General features: G+C 47.5%; 1 protein-coding gene across 1 annotated transcript in view; it reads left to right on the top strand.

The window, feature by feature from the left end:
- Window positions 1-15,065, top strand: part of ATF6 (activating transcription factor 6) — a 946,910-nt gene that overhangs the window by 595,528 nt on the left and 336,317 nt on the right. Inside the window, exon 12 of the mRNA XM_069641287.1 lies at window positions 4,511-4,610. Coding sequence (XP_069497388.1) covers window positions 4,511-4,610 — 100 coding nt within the window. The remainder of the gene's footprint in view (window positions 1-4,510; window positions 4,611-15,065) is intronic.

Below are 15,065 nucleotides of genomic sequence, written 5' to 3'. Positions count from 1 at the left end.
CAAGTTAAAGATCATCCGATTTTTCCTTTAATTATTTATAGACTGTAATTTTGGCGAATCCCATATCAGCTCTGCCATTTGTATATATGGGGTTAGATTAACAATTTTGTTCACTTCCAAACCCATACCGTTACGGACGGCCATAAGTGGGCCCGACATTGGTCTTCCCTTTAAGCCCGTGATAGCAGGGTTTTGGTAAACAGAGAAGCCACCAAGTCTCTTGAAGGCAAACAAGATAAAAATCTCCCAATTTAGCCCCTCCTTTCTCAAAGAGATTGGTATTTCCCTGGGTGCTCCATGAGGCCATTAAGTATAGTGTGCATCCTCCCTTTTCCATCAATTGATTTGATTTCGACCCCATCAGAGCACTCGGCAACCGTGCCCATAAATCCCTCTCACCCATCGCTGAGTCTCTCATCTAAGATTTCCATCTTTCTTCAGACTCGAGACCTCCTTTGCACCCTACCGTTATATTAATTGTGTGCTTAAATGTCTTCTCCGTTCCAGTCGGTTTCAGTTGTTGAGTACCAGCCACTGGCCTGAAAGTAGGGCAAGAAACACCAATACTATTGCCGTCCTCACATCGCCCTAAATCTTAATTTTGCCTGATGGATTTAAGAAGATTACAAGTTGTCTTGGCAATTCCAGTGATATCTTCCTTTTCCTCTATGTGATGATCCCATAATGGTCTGAAGTCAAAACCCAGTAGTCTAAGCCTTGCGCTAGCTTCCAGAAGTGAGTTTTTCATGATTGGGGAATGAATATGGAGATACACTGCGTCCAGCTGTGACTCATCTACAAATTCAATTAGCGTCAAATCGTAAGAGAAGATTTATCTTAGGTTTGGGACACGGTGTATCAGATCGAAGAAGTTTCTTCTGTTCAAAATTAGTTTATCCTCTCTATCAGACAACCTTACCAATTTTAGTCTCCTTGACGTGCCTCTATTGGTAGGTTTAACTAACACTTCCCCCTCTTCTTTTGCTAACTGGGCATCCTATCACTTCCCTCTTGTGAATGGCTCTACCGTCTTCGGGATTCAGGTGTTTTCCATAGTAGGACAAGGATCCTTGTTTGCACAAGCAGCTGTCTGGCTTAATATGAATCTCCTGACTGCGTCTGCTCGTTTCCCTGCTAAGGTCTGATATTGCACCTCTTTGTTGTCAATGTCCTTTATACAATTAGCTGAATCAAGGTTCGGACAGTCAGCCCCAGTTTTAGAATCATTTAATGTAGGCTCACTCTGGGAACATCAACAAAGATTGAAAGGAGTGGTGTAGGAGGAGAAACAGCATGAAAGCATGGAGGAGTGGCAAAGGACGCAGCCAAGCGAGGGACAGGCAGAGAGGATGAGGTAGATTGCCAATCAGAAGAAGTAGAAGACTAGTTAAAGGAGACAAGAGAAGCACATTCTAGGTAATACTATTATCTGTTCATAGGCAGGCCTACGTTTAGATCGGCCTCCACCCCGATCTTCACATTTCCGAGGACCTAGTACGTGTAGGCGCTCTGACCCTTTTAAGCATTTTCCCACTGGAATCTTCAAATCGGTGGGCATGCCTGATCGGTCAGGACATGGATGATCGAACCCGGGACTCTGTTCTTCTCTGATGACTACCCTGCTAGAGTAAGCATCCAGGGCTGGCTTATGCTCTTGTGGCCCCATCTTCTCAATTCTCCCTCCAAGTAGGTGGTGGCTTCTCTATCAGGGCCTAAATGTTCTGACAACATATAATGTGTCACAGATTACCTTAATTATTCACGGAAGCTGGAACACGGTGCAAGGATTTCTATTCTTCGTAAAGTAGTTGAGGTATGCTGATTGTTCAGACTGAATATGAACAGATTTTTCAGTTTAATGGTTGTTAAATATATATCGCACCTGGCTGGAAAGGGGTGGGATATCCTAATGGATGTCCCCCTCATCGAGTTTGGCCAGTTCTCTTCTTAGACGAGGTGTTCCTCAAGCCCAGGATGATCTCTAGAAATCGGTAAACCTTACAGTCCAAGATTCTGTATTACCTTGGTGTGGTAGCCTAAAGGCAAAGACCTTATCTGTCTAAATCACCCTCTGGGAATATTCTCAGCCATCCCTGCTCCAAGTTCCCCAATGTGAAGTAACATATGGGTTTTTTCCTTCCAGATACTCGCACCTAATTTGGTCTAATCTTTCTGCACTCTTATGTTCCTCTCTCTCTCTGTCTCTTTCCCGTATCTCCGCCTACTCTCCTCCCTCATTCTTTACACACTGTCTCTCCTCACTCTCCATGGCACTTCCTTCTCTCTGCCTTTGATGTGTCCCTCTCTCCCACCCCTCTCCACACTTCTATTGCTCTCCCCTATCAACACTATGACTATTGTCTCCTCTCTGCACTACTACTCCTTTCCTGAAACCACTCACTACACCTCTCTCCTCAAACCTCTCACTGCACCATTCTTCTCTATCTGCACTTTACCATAAAATCTCCCTCTATTTCTTATCACTACCTTTTAGCCACCTCCCCCACCATTCTCTCTCTCTCTCTTTTTTTCTCTCACAATTTAACTCTCTCTAATTCCTCCTGCACATCTCCTTCTTCACACTACACACATAATGGCAGGGCACTCTACTCCAATTCTACCAGCAACACTCCAACTCTTCAATCCTCCTTCCACCCTCCAACCTCCACCCTGTGTCTTTGTCATACACACCATCTCCTGACCTCAGCCTTGCATTCAACACTCTGCCTCTCTTTTGGTCTCTTTTATATTGTGGTCTTGCTGGTTCGTGTTTCCCTCACGCTTTTATTAGACGTAATGCTTACCTGGCTCTAGGAACAAATATGTGCCTGTCTTTTCCCCAGGGACTGGGTTACACGGGTGATGGACTTTAAAAACTCCTCTGACCTCCTCCTACTTTTCCAGTGCAGTTTTGGTGACAGTCGCTGGTGTGGTAGCCACCATGGGTTCAGGCTGCTTGTTCTCCCTGTGAATTTCCTCAGTGTTGCAGAGTTTTGTTTGCAAGTGTGGTTTGTGGAGTGTTTCTGTGTCTCTCCTGTTCTCATGTAATCTCTCGCTACCTTCTCCAGGGCCCTTAGTCTAGTATCCATCTGGGGTTGTCAGGTCAGGTGTTTGGTGTGTCATTTCTCTTAGGCACAGAAATATTAAGCCCTTTCATGGCTGTTAATGATTCCTTTCTCTTGGCACTGGTCCAGTTTTCTTAGTTGCTCCCAGGTGCACTGTGTGACGTTCTGGCATTGAAGCGAGAGAACACTGGCAAGAAAATGTGCTGGGGGCATTGGTAGATAATGAATGGTACCATGGAGGACATTTGTGGCGCATGGGTGGTTTTCAGGGACTGGGCCACCCACAACTCCCAGTCGCCGCATCTGGGACAGGGCTGGCTCTGGCTTTTGCCCTAGTGGGCCTCCTACCCCAGGGTGGTAAGGGGTCTCTGCAACCCCCTCCCTAGACAGGGACATGAACCTGTCACACATAGACGTTTCCTCTGTGAGGCCCAAGGTTATTACCAGGTATTTGCAGTGGAGAACGACAGGCGGATTACATGCCATTCTGAATGTCCACCAGTTTAATTTGTGCATTGCAGAGGAACACATCAAAGTCGTGATTGTGCAGAAGGTTGTGAAGTTCCTCCAACACAGTGACAAGCTAGGCGACCTAGCTGTGAAAGGTGCCCATCTGCACATCTTTGTCTGGCCTCCGCACATATCCTTCATCAGGTTGTTGGCCGGAGAAAGGTATTTCCAGTTTAAAGTACTTCCATGTGGACTTTGGTGAGCACCCACAGGTTTGTGAAAACTGAGGGTGGCTGCACATCGCAGTAGGCTTGGATTCACTCTACCCCTTCCTAGAGAATTAGTTGATCCCACCCTCAAATGTTCTATATGACCAACCATGGTGGAACTCAAATCCCCCATCTTTGTTATTGGTAGGCTTGGAAATAAGGCACCATATTACTAATTGTGAAATCTTTGTGGTTTTTCACGTAGCTTCCCTTTTCCCTTTCAAGTAAAAAAGATTAACAAAGACCTCCCTAGCGAAAAAGTTATAATAAAACATGTAAATGATGTGTAAAGATAAGAAAAAAGTAGATTCAAATAAAACATTTGAAAGAATGACAATTCTTGTAGTAATGAGTGGTTGCAAATTGCAGCCTTTCCCAGATTGTTATTCTTGGACTTTGGAAAGAACTGAGGACTTGTAATTTATTACATGCAAAAGAATGCCAACGTTTATATTTAGTGCTTTATTAAAATCGACAAAACATCCAAAATAAGTCATAGAGTGGAAAAATCAACATTCTGAGCCTTCGTGTTTGGCAAAAGCTAACTGCTGGGACAGCTTGAGATCAAATGAGCTGCCATGAAAGGGATCTGTTTTATTGTCGGAAACAAGTTGTTATATCGTCTTTGGTGTTAAGATGTTCTAAAGGGTATTTTAAAATGGCACGATCTTGCTGGAACACTTGCACTCTGCATTTACTTAACAACCATATTTGTTATTTTTACAGATTAGCTCAAGAACTTCGAGGGTGGGTCCATAGACATGAAGTAGAGAGGACAAAGTCACGCCGAATGTCAAACCACCAGTCAAAAACACGTGTTGTGCAGGTAATAGTGTTATGAAAAATACACTTGAGTGGAGTCCTTATTAATGATGAGAAACGTTTCCTGCACACTGGCAAATAAATATCTACAGTAGCATCATAACTGAGTTATTTGGTGTGGGTGTGTGTTTGTTTGTCTGTGTTTGTGTTCTGTGATAGTTGTGTGTCACCCATTCGTTGGTGGATATGCCTTAGTTACTTTCCAAACTATCCTAGTGCTCATGAAACTGTCAATGTTGACATGTTGAGTGCCGTGTTTTCCAGAATGCAGTTTGCAAACTGGAAGGGAGATAGGCTACACATTCTAAGTATAAGTAGCAAATTGTTGAAATCTTCATTCACCATCATAAAAGTGGCAAGCAACAAAGTGTGTAATAGCCTTATGGCAACAGTGAAAAACAGAGCAACTTAACAGAAGTCAAAACAGGTTTAGGCTAAACATAGTTGCATAGCGCTAGGATCTGAAATATTTATATCACGACCGCTGCTTTGTAGGGTGTAAACAGACTAGCCCACATTCTGTAACAAGATAAGGATTCAAATGACACCTATCACCATGCGCAGCACCTCTACATTATCTGGTTCATTTAAACATATGTAGGAACAGCAAATCAAGATGGTAGATGTGGTATGTGTTGTAATGATGGTTTCACAAATCCGATCTCATAATACTGTCTCAAGGCCATGTAGCTCACAAGACTCATATAGTTATGAATTCTGTTTATTCCTCAAATCCTGGTGTAGTTTGATTCTATTAAGTTATTCCACTTATCAGTTTGTTACACCTTTTTTGTATGTTTATAGCCACAAACAGTCTCTTTTACGAGTACAATAGATATACTGTTCAGTCTTTGAACTGCGTTTGTACAATTGTTAAACAACATCCCAATTTCTTACTATTGTAAGTCAACACATCTTTGCAGGGCATCTTCAATGAAGATGGCAACCCGATCCCTTTTGGGTCTGAGCCCTTGGGTCATACTCGACAAACTGAGTAATTCCAAGCCGAAGAAGATAGGCTTGCTGATCTAGCTTCCATTTTAAAGGGTGCCAGTGCTTTGGGCACCTCCCCTGAGGTTGATTTTTCCCAGGCTGATCCTCAAGCCCACCTCAGTGTAGCATATAGAAAAATAATAGCCAAGGTGGCTGATTTTTTTAAATGGGGCCCTCCTGCAAAGGAGATTATAGAATGTGACCTGACTGACATTCTGGACAAGGGCACACATGTAGAGCCTATCCTCCCTTTCCAAAATGCCATACAAAATCCATTAGTAGAGCTATAAAAAACTACCAGCAGTCCATAAGGATTTGCCTAAAAAGTAAAAGCCAGCACCCTCCAACCCAGAGTTCCTCTCCAGGTATGATACTCTTGACATCTTGGTCCAGGCAGCTTCAGGTCAACACCAAGGCAAGCTCATATCCCTCTTTACCCTGAGACAGGGATGACAAAAGATATGATGGTCTAGCAGTATCGCTCTAAAGGTGGTGAATGCCTTATGTGCACTTGCTAGGTATACACAGACTTTGTGGTCCGTTATTGCTGAGGGGGCAGAGCATATCCCTGTAGAGGAAATGGGGGAAGGCTTTCTAAACATCAGAGAAGATGGGAAAGAGGAAATGTGTCAAGCCCTCCAATCTGGACTTGACACAGATGATTGTATCGGTAGGGCTATGGCGGCAAGTTCTGTCAGAAGAATATTTTCCTGGCTGAGAAAATCGGGCATCAAAGCTGTTAGATATGCCCTTTGGTAGGTCCCATCTTTTCAGCCTAAATGCTGATGATAGACTGGAGAAATTGCAAGAGTCAAAGGCTGCAGCAAAATCATTAGGATTAGTGGTAAGACAGCCTACCTCACAGTGGAATGGCAAGTCCTTTCGGTACTACAGTTATGGCCAAAAGCTACTACTCGCCATGGTCAGGAAGAGGAGGTATATCAGCCCAGGCTACTACCGCCTCAGTGCCTTCCAGTGCAGCCCGACCACATAACCTCGGAGTGCTCTTGCCAGTCCACGCTGATAGGGCGTCGGTCAAGCCATTTTACAAAATAGTGCAATATTATCACATACACATGGCCATGGCAGGTATTCTCTTAGGGATACTACCTCCCCTTTTTAAAGTGGTTTCCTCTTTCCAGATCACCCTCTGTTCCAGAAAGAGGTTGCCTTTCTTTTGGAGAAGGGTGCCATAGAGTTGGTACCTATAAAGGAAAGGAACAGTGGGTGATACTCCCATTATTCTTTGGTCCCAAAAAAGAACAGAGGTCTGTGACCCATCTTGGACCTTAGACATTTGAAAAAGTTCCTCAGGAAGGGACTGTTCAAGATAGTAACACTTTCACAGAACCCCCCAGGCTCGGTAAATCCAGGATTGTTTGATGTCCCTCGACCCCGAGGATGCTTATTTTCATGTGCTGATTCATCCAATGCACATAAGGTACCGTAGGTTCGTTATAGGTAATACCCATTACCGTTTTCGGCTGTTAACTTTCAGGCTCACCTCTGCCTGGAGTGCTTTAAACTCGCTTTTGGCGGTAGGAGCAGCCAGTCTCAGGAAAGGAGGTATTCACGTCTTTTCTTACCTGGAAGATTGGTTGATTAGGACACGGTCCCCAGCTCAGGTCCTAGATCATCTAGATCGCACCTGTCAGCTCCTCCACAGACTGGGATTCTCCCTCAATTCCAAGAAGTCCAAGTGACGCCTTCTCAAATGCTCCAGTTCATCTGAGAGGTTCTGGATTCTCCCTAGGGGGAAGGCTTTTCCTCCCGAGGGCAGAGCCCTACACATCCAGCAGATGGTCACCAGATACCAGAATGACCAATACATGCCAGCCCTAGACTTCCTTAGGTTGCTCTGCCTCATGAAATCCTGCATCTTCCTGGTGTCAGAGGCCCGTTTGAGGATGGGATTTCGCCATTGGGCCCTCAGATTGCAGTGATCACAATCCTCTGGCAGTATAATTGTATGAATTTAGTAATTCAATACCGGAGCGACTGGGAGCGTGGCAGCTACCTCGGCTCTTCAAAGAGGAGTACCTGTGATTGACATCTCCCAGGCTGCAACGTGGTCTTCCATCCATACGTTTGCGAAACACTATTGCCTGCATGCCTTATCGGCAAATGAATGCCCTTCCGGTAGAGCAAACCTCCAACATGTGATGAGATTGCTGTTTCAGAGTTAACTCCTTCCCTCCTATGTTGACATATTATGGCTATGGAAGTCTGTCTAAGATGAGGAATCTGTGGGAAGACACAATCCATTAGAAAAACAAATTACTTTCCCCAGGCAATGTTATTTCTGATGGATGTCCCTTCCCCGGATTCCTCATCACCCTCCTAGCCTTGCTAACGGTTAATGAGCGCTCTCCTATGTCTCGCTTATTTTGCACTCAAATCATCTATTTCTCTGCCATAATACCCAATGCGGCTGAGCATGAGGGAAAATTGGCAACTGAGCTTGCGCTGTGCCCTGCATGCTATTTGTATGGATGTCGATGTCATGTCCGGTCCTGAAGCCCACAAGACACAGGTCCTCGTCGCTGAGCCGCACAGTTCTCCCTGCTGAGAAAAAAGTTACTGAGATCTGCAATGGCAGGAAAAAACATCTAAGAGGAGGAACCCGTGGGAGGAATATCCATCAGAAAGAACATTACCAGGTGGCAAGTAATTTGTTGTTCTTTACTACACCACTCGTGGCTCAGGCTTGGCAGTCACCGAATTCGACCTCCTGCTTTTTTTCTCAGTTCTCTGCTTTTGCCACTGTGACGAATCGAAGGAAATTTGCCCCTTCTACCTAATAGGACCCCCCCCCCCCTGTGAGGCTAGGGAGGTGTGCCTCAATCGGAGAGACACCCCCTTTTTAGGGCAAGGACTCTTGTTTCTGTGAGGAACTCACTGATGTGATGGCCTATATGGAAATATCTAATACACCAAATCATTACAAGTGCCATGACTGGGGGAGGAAGATAAATTAAACGTATACTGTTATCACAGAGAAAGAGGAGCTGTCCATTTAAATCTCCATCTCCAATGGACTGTGCCGAGTACGTTGAAGAAAGAGGAGACGCCAAGGTCAAGCAGAGAAAGAGAAGAACACACAGACAGACTGGAGAAGCCCCCTGTGTGGCGAGCACCTGAAGGAAGCAGAGCCGACAAGGACGAAGAAGCCCGCAAAGTTCAGAAATGCTTCGGTCAGAAGCAGGACATGCTGGAAGCCTGGCGTGACAGAGGAACAGGGAGCCGACACAGCTCGACCGGAGAGCTTGGTGATGGCAAAGGCATGCTGCCCTCTCAATGACACTGACACCTCCTCCGATGGAAAGCACCCTCAGCACTATCCAGAAGCCAAACAGGAGAGAAACAGACACAAAGCGGACATTGCAGGAAGCAAACCAAGAAGCAAAGGAAAGGAAGGACAAGACCGACCACTTTGGGAAAAGGGGAGCCTTAAGCAATTGGACAACATAAACACCAGACAAAGGGACACCGATACAAGTACATTCAGAATACGGTCATAAAGAGTGAAGGTTCCTGACAAGTGTAAGGAAGAACCCTAACAAAGAGGAGAAAAAGATAATGAATCCCCTAAGGGAGTTGAAGGAACTAATACAGAGAATAACAAGAGACTATTTAAGGAGTGTATATTGCTCAGAATCTCTGGAAGGAAAATAACATAAGTGCATAAGCACAACTATCAGTAGAGGGGACTCATTCTCCTGACTTTAGTTACTTAAAATAGTGGTAGTCAGGTTAGCTTTGGATAGTGGACTGATTCTTTTGGACATTTACTCGTGACTGACAAGCATGACTTTTCTGTGATCAGTGGGTGGTTGAGCCACCCTCGGGCTGTCCTCTTACTTTATTTTATTTGAATTTTTGTTTAGCCCTGGCCCTGCCCATGCTGTCTTGGAGCTTGTTACATGGTTCAAATATTGAAAAGGTGGGAGTTGAAAAAAGAAGTTACAAAATGTTTTCAGGAACGGATAGAAGATTAGGATAGGCAAGTGATCGCAGTGGAGGAGGGGAGGGTTATGTGTGGGGAAATGGGTATGTGTTGAGGCTCTTACTAAAAGTGGTGATGGAGGATGCAGCGCATATGTGAAGAAGATAGTATGTTCCATGCCCTGGGTGTCCAGTGGGTAAATGCGTATTTTAGGGTGGAGCCTTGGGGGACCCCATACTTGATCAGACTTGGGGTCTGATCGATAAGGGGGCATGGAGACAAAGGGCCTCATCACGAGTCTGGAGGTAACCCTTAAATGCGGCGGTAGCGCTAATACCGCCGCATTTAAGGGTCCGCCAGATCATGGCTTTGGCAGATTTCCCCTAGCTCTAAGCTGGGGGGAAATCCGCTGCAAAATTGCCGATTTTCGGCACTATTACCGCCAGCGGGAAATCTGCCAGCGGTAATAGCGCAAATTTTCCCCATTGGGCCCAATGGGGAATCAGGAATTCCCGAATGGGCCCAATGGGGAATGGGAAATAACCCTTCTGCCAAACCCGTGATCCGGCGCTAATAGCGCCGGGGGTTTGGCGGTAGGGCTATTAGTTACCGCCCAACTCGTGATGAGGCCCAAAGTGTGTCCTGCCAGTGAGATATAAGTTGAACCAGTCGAGTACGGTGTAAGGGTGCAGAAGAAACACTCTGACACAAAAGTGGCATGTTTGAGGCTAAAGACCTTTATTAGGTAGTAAAGCGAGAGGAACCCTGTCTTTCCCTATTTCTAAGAGGGGTTTACCTGCCTCAATTAAAGATCTAAGGTGACTGTCAGGATGTCTGTTAAAACAAGTGTCCACCATCCCGTCCTGTGTCAAGAAAACCCTACTTCGAGGGGATTTTGTCCTCCGACGTATTCCACATCTTTCACATTGATTACCACAGCTGTGCTGCTTCGGAAAACTTTTTTGGCGTAGGCGTCCTGCGTCGGTGACGTCGATACTCTCCCTCGAGGACCTCCTCCGACGGCCGACTTCCCCAGATGTTATATGTAGGATGCACGACGCCCGTAGCCTCAGTTCACTTTTTTCTGCGAACGTGTTCGCTTCGAAATCTCGGGGCGCCTCAGGTTTTCTCTTGTGTATCGGTTCTTCGAATATCGGTGTGTTAAACAAGAATGTCTACGTCTTCTGCTACCCCGAAGTCGGGCTTCAAGAAGTGTCGGGACTGCAGTTCCAAGATGTCTCTGATGGACCTGCACGACGTCTGCCTTTGGTGCCTCGGTGAGAGCCATGCCACTGATGACTGCGATGAATGCCAGTCTTTGACGTCAAAGGCCTTGCGGGAGCGGAAGAAGAAGCTGTCGGCGGGTAGGGTTTCCAAACCCATAAATCGAAGTACGCAGGATTTTTGACCGTCGATTCGAGGGGCGACTCTCCACGTGTCGACGTAAGTCCAGGGGGTCTCGTTCCAGGAGTGGGTGCCGCCATTCCTCTGCCTCTTCAAGGCATACACGGAAGCGCCGTCATCGGTTGCCTTCCTCGTCTGAGGACTCCGTCAGACGGCGGGTTGCTTGTCCCACCAAGCATTCATTACCGGCGGAATGGGTCGTCTTCCGTAAGGAGATGATGGCGATTTGTGAGTCGCAGGGCACCGTTCCGGCTGTGCCTTCGAGAGAAGCTGGCACGGAACGCTCTAGAGCCACCGCTTGCCCGTCTTTGGGCTTGGGCGGTCGGCGCGATCACCGGGAACCTTTGAGGTCCCGTTCGGACAAGGAGGATCGCCATCGTGCCAGCTCCAGGTCCCGGTCCTCGACGCCGTCGAGACCGTTGGAGCCTGTGAGGCCATGTCCGTCGAGGGAATTTCTCGAGGCTCCGGCTCCGTGAAAGCCATCGACGCCAAGGCCGTCGAAGTACGCGTTCGGGGCTCTGGCCTCGAAGCCGCTGTCGAAGTCATCGGCGCCTCGGTCGACCGTCAACGACACTCCCATCGACGCCTTTTGAGGAATCTTTGCCGGAGGTACCCCGGAGACCTGTGGAAGCTCCTAGGAAGGCGCTCAGCAAGTCTGTGTGGCCTATACTTGACCCATACTCTGTTCCTTCTCCCAGGGTTGACTTGTTCCAACCCTGGAGTACATTTCAGAGGTTGAGGAAGGGTCTGAGGAAGAGGTGCTAGCCAATTGGAAGACCTTTGTCAATCTTTACATGACGCAAGTGGTCTTGATACCTCCCCGGAGGTTGAGTTTGGCAGGCCCTGATCCTGGTACACATACTGACTCCTCGTACAGGCGCCTCATCTCGAGGGTGACGGGAGTATCTGGGGTGGTCTGCTCCACCTGTGGATTTTCTGCAGGATGACCTGACAGATATCCTTGACCAAGGTCCACCCACTGACCCGGTTTTGCCATTTCATATGGCCTTACAAAGAAGGGTGGCGGCGGCTTGGACTGCTCCTGAGAGTCTACCGGCAGTAAATAAGTACTTACGGAAAAATACCGTCCAGCCAGTGGCGACCCCTGCTACTTGTCCACGCACCCCACTCCGGAGAGTTTGGTGGTACAGGTGGCTACGGCCTCAGCAAAGCAGGCGGCCTACCCTACAATCCCTCCTGATAGGGACGACAAACGCTTTGACGGTTGGGCAAAGAAGGTATTTTCTTCTGGGGGTATGGCTTTAAAAACAGCCACCTCCGTTTGTGCCCTTGCAAGATTCACGCACACTCTGTGGAATTGTGTATCTTTGGCAGCTGAACATATTCCCAAAGGGGAGGAATGCGATGGTTTTCTTGCCCTCGCTCAGGATGGCAAGGATGCCATGTGTGAATCCGTTCAGTCGGGTCTGGACGTGGCAGACTGTGTCAGCCGGTCCATGGCGGCGAGCACCGTGATTTGCAGGTTTGCGTGGTTGCGGAAGTCGGGGTTTGCTCCTGATGTACAGTCCCGGCTTCTCAACATGCTCTTTGATGGTCATCTTTTTGGCAGCAAGGCTGACGAGAGCCTTGAGAGGTTGCAGACCTCCAAAGCTGCAGCACAGTCGTTGAGCGCTGCAGTACGTCAACCTCCGCCTTTTCGTCCTAGGGGACAGCAATGGAGGGGAGGTTACTTTCGATACTACTCTTCCTTTGGTAGATCGAGCAGAGCTGCCAGTCAAAGGGGCCAACGTAGGAGTACCAGAGGTGGAAAACAAGGTACTCCAGGTGCCAAAGCCGCTCGGGCAGTTGCCTCTTTGCCCTCAGGCACTGCCGCAGCCGCTTCCGCTCAGTCATGAGGCCATGTCCCATGGTTCATGGTTGGGGGGAGGCTGGCACAGCATCTTGTAGAATGGCGTGCCATTACTTCAGATGTGTGGGTTCTGGAGATCATAGCCCACAGATACTGTCTTCCTTTCTGGCAGAGGCCTCACGACAATCCACCGGGAAAGCTCTCTTTGAAGAGTCCGTATCCGCTCCTTGCGCAGGAAATCAAATCCCAACCATAGAACTGGTGCCTGTAGCAGAGAGGAACAAGGGTGGTATTCCCCATATTTTTTGATCCCGAAAAAAACTGGGGATTGAGACCCATCATGGACTTGCATGGTTTGAACAAGCTCCTCAGGAAGGACAAGTTCAAGATGGTTACTCTCTCTCAAGTCCTCCAGGCCCTTCAACTTCAGGACTGGTTGGTGTCTCTCGACCTCAAAGACGCTTACTTTCATGTGCCGATTCATCCCAAGCACAGGAAGTACCTGAGGTTCGCGGTTGGCGACTCGCATTTTCAGTTTCGGGTCCTGCCGTTGGGATTGACATGCGCCCCGAGGGTCTTCACCAAGCTGATGGTGGTGGTGGCAGTGCATCTCAGGAAAGGGGGGATTCACGTCTACCCCCTACCTGGACGATTGGTTAATCAGAGCGCGCTCTCCCGAGCAAGTCTTGGATCATCTGTACGTCACCTGCCACTCCCTTCACAAGCTGGGCTTCTCCCTCAACTTAAAGAAGTCTCACGTGACACCTACCCAGCGACTCCAGTACATCGGGGCAGTGCTAGACACATCCCTGGGGCAGTGTTTGTCTCTCCAGGTGAGGGCTCACCACATTCTGCAGATGGTGCACACATTTCAACGTGTCCAGAGTCTGAATCAGTGTCCTTGGCCCTTATGCATCCTCTGGGCCTTGACTTCCCACACCAATTGTTCCCAGCTCCCGTCTATCCATAGCACTTTGCATCTACACACCCTCTGCTCTGGAGATTCGCACTTACACCTCCTGTGGCCCAGACCGTGTAGCACTCAACATTCCTAGCACTTCGTCTATGGCTCACCCACAAGCTCGGACTCCCCAGCACTTACCCCCTTCCCTCTTCCTTTCAGCACTGAATACTCACAAGGCATAGTAGGTTTGTCCCTCTCACTCTTCCCTCACTGCTCTTAAATATTGTGTTGTAATGCATTTCCCACCCTTGCTCCCTCCCTGCCCTGTGGGCGCTTTGAAACTGTATTTTCCTATACATAACAAACAAACAATAAATAAATAAAATGTATACTTTCGAGTTGAAGTAGTTCATGTGGGAGTTGCATACTGCAGTGGATGGGGGTGGGGGAAGGTGGTTTAGAGAGGGACTTGACGATGTTGATCTCTTGGGGTTCCTTCCCACTGATAGGGGTGGACCATCCAAGATTGAAAATCCCAGTGACTTCCTCCTGCCTTAGTGAAGGGATGTATGTCGTTTATTCTTGGGATCCCCTATAGATATCCTCCTGTATCAGCCCCCTCCCACCTCCACCTTTGACCTTCCCACCTTCTAACCCCAAGACTAGACAGGAGTCACATTTGCCATCATTTTTATGGTACTTTCCCCTTCTGTAAGTGCCCTTGTTACAGAATCCTCCTTTCATATATGTTGTAGCCACTGCCCAAGCTTAAGAGGTAAAGAGGAGGGAATATTGAGTCAAGGGGTGGCCAACGGGAAAGATTTGCAGGGTCCCAGTAATAGAAAGCAGAGCATCCTGCTGTTAAAGCACTGAAGGTAAAATCAAAGATGTGATTTGGTATCCTGTGTTCTCTCCTAGAATGGGAACAGCGCAGTTGCTATCTGTAAAATAAAAGTTTGCGGTGGTGCTAGTGCATTGTTTTGGCTAGTACTGGAATTGAACAGGGATGTGGAGTTCTGTGCATTAGACAGATGGGAAACATTTTTGTAGAGACCTTCTTTAAAGGAATAGCCAACGTGTTCCAGGATAATCTGAGATTGATTATGTGCTGAAATACTCAGGGTGTTACAGTCCAGGATTCAGGTACGCCGAGCAGCTGTGTGTGCGTCTTTTACTGGAATAGCAGGGTGGGTAATGCAACTGAATTAAGGAGGTTTGGGGTACACTGCCATAGCTGTGTGTTCAGTCCTAAGCGTTGTAATAAGTAATGCAGCAGTGCGGATTGATGTTACTCTCGTTGATAGATGCGTAGCAGCCAATTGGCCTGTGCTATGAGGGACACCTTTTGTCACAACCTGCCATAGTCTATGTCAAATGCCAGAGGGAAACTGACTTTCCCTCC

Source organism: Ambystoma mexicanum, chromosome 1q (assembly GCF_040938575.1).
Source record: "Ambystoma mexicanum isolate Mex_15411 chromosome 1q, UKY_AmexF1_1, whole genome shotgun sequence".
Lineage (NCBI taxonomy): Eukaryota > Metazoa > Chordata > Amphibia > Caudata > Ambystomatidae > Ambystoma > Ambystoma mexicanum.
The sequence above is the reverse complement of the archived record's forward strand: the minus strand, read 5'-3'. Positions and strand labels throughout refer to the sequence as shown.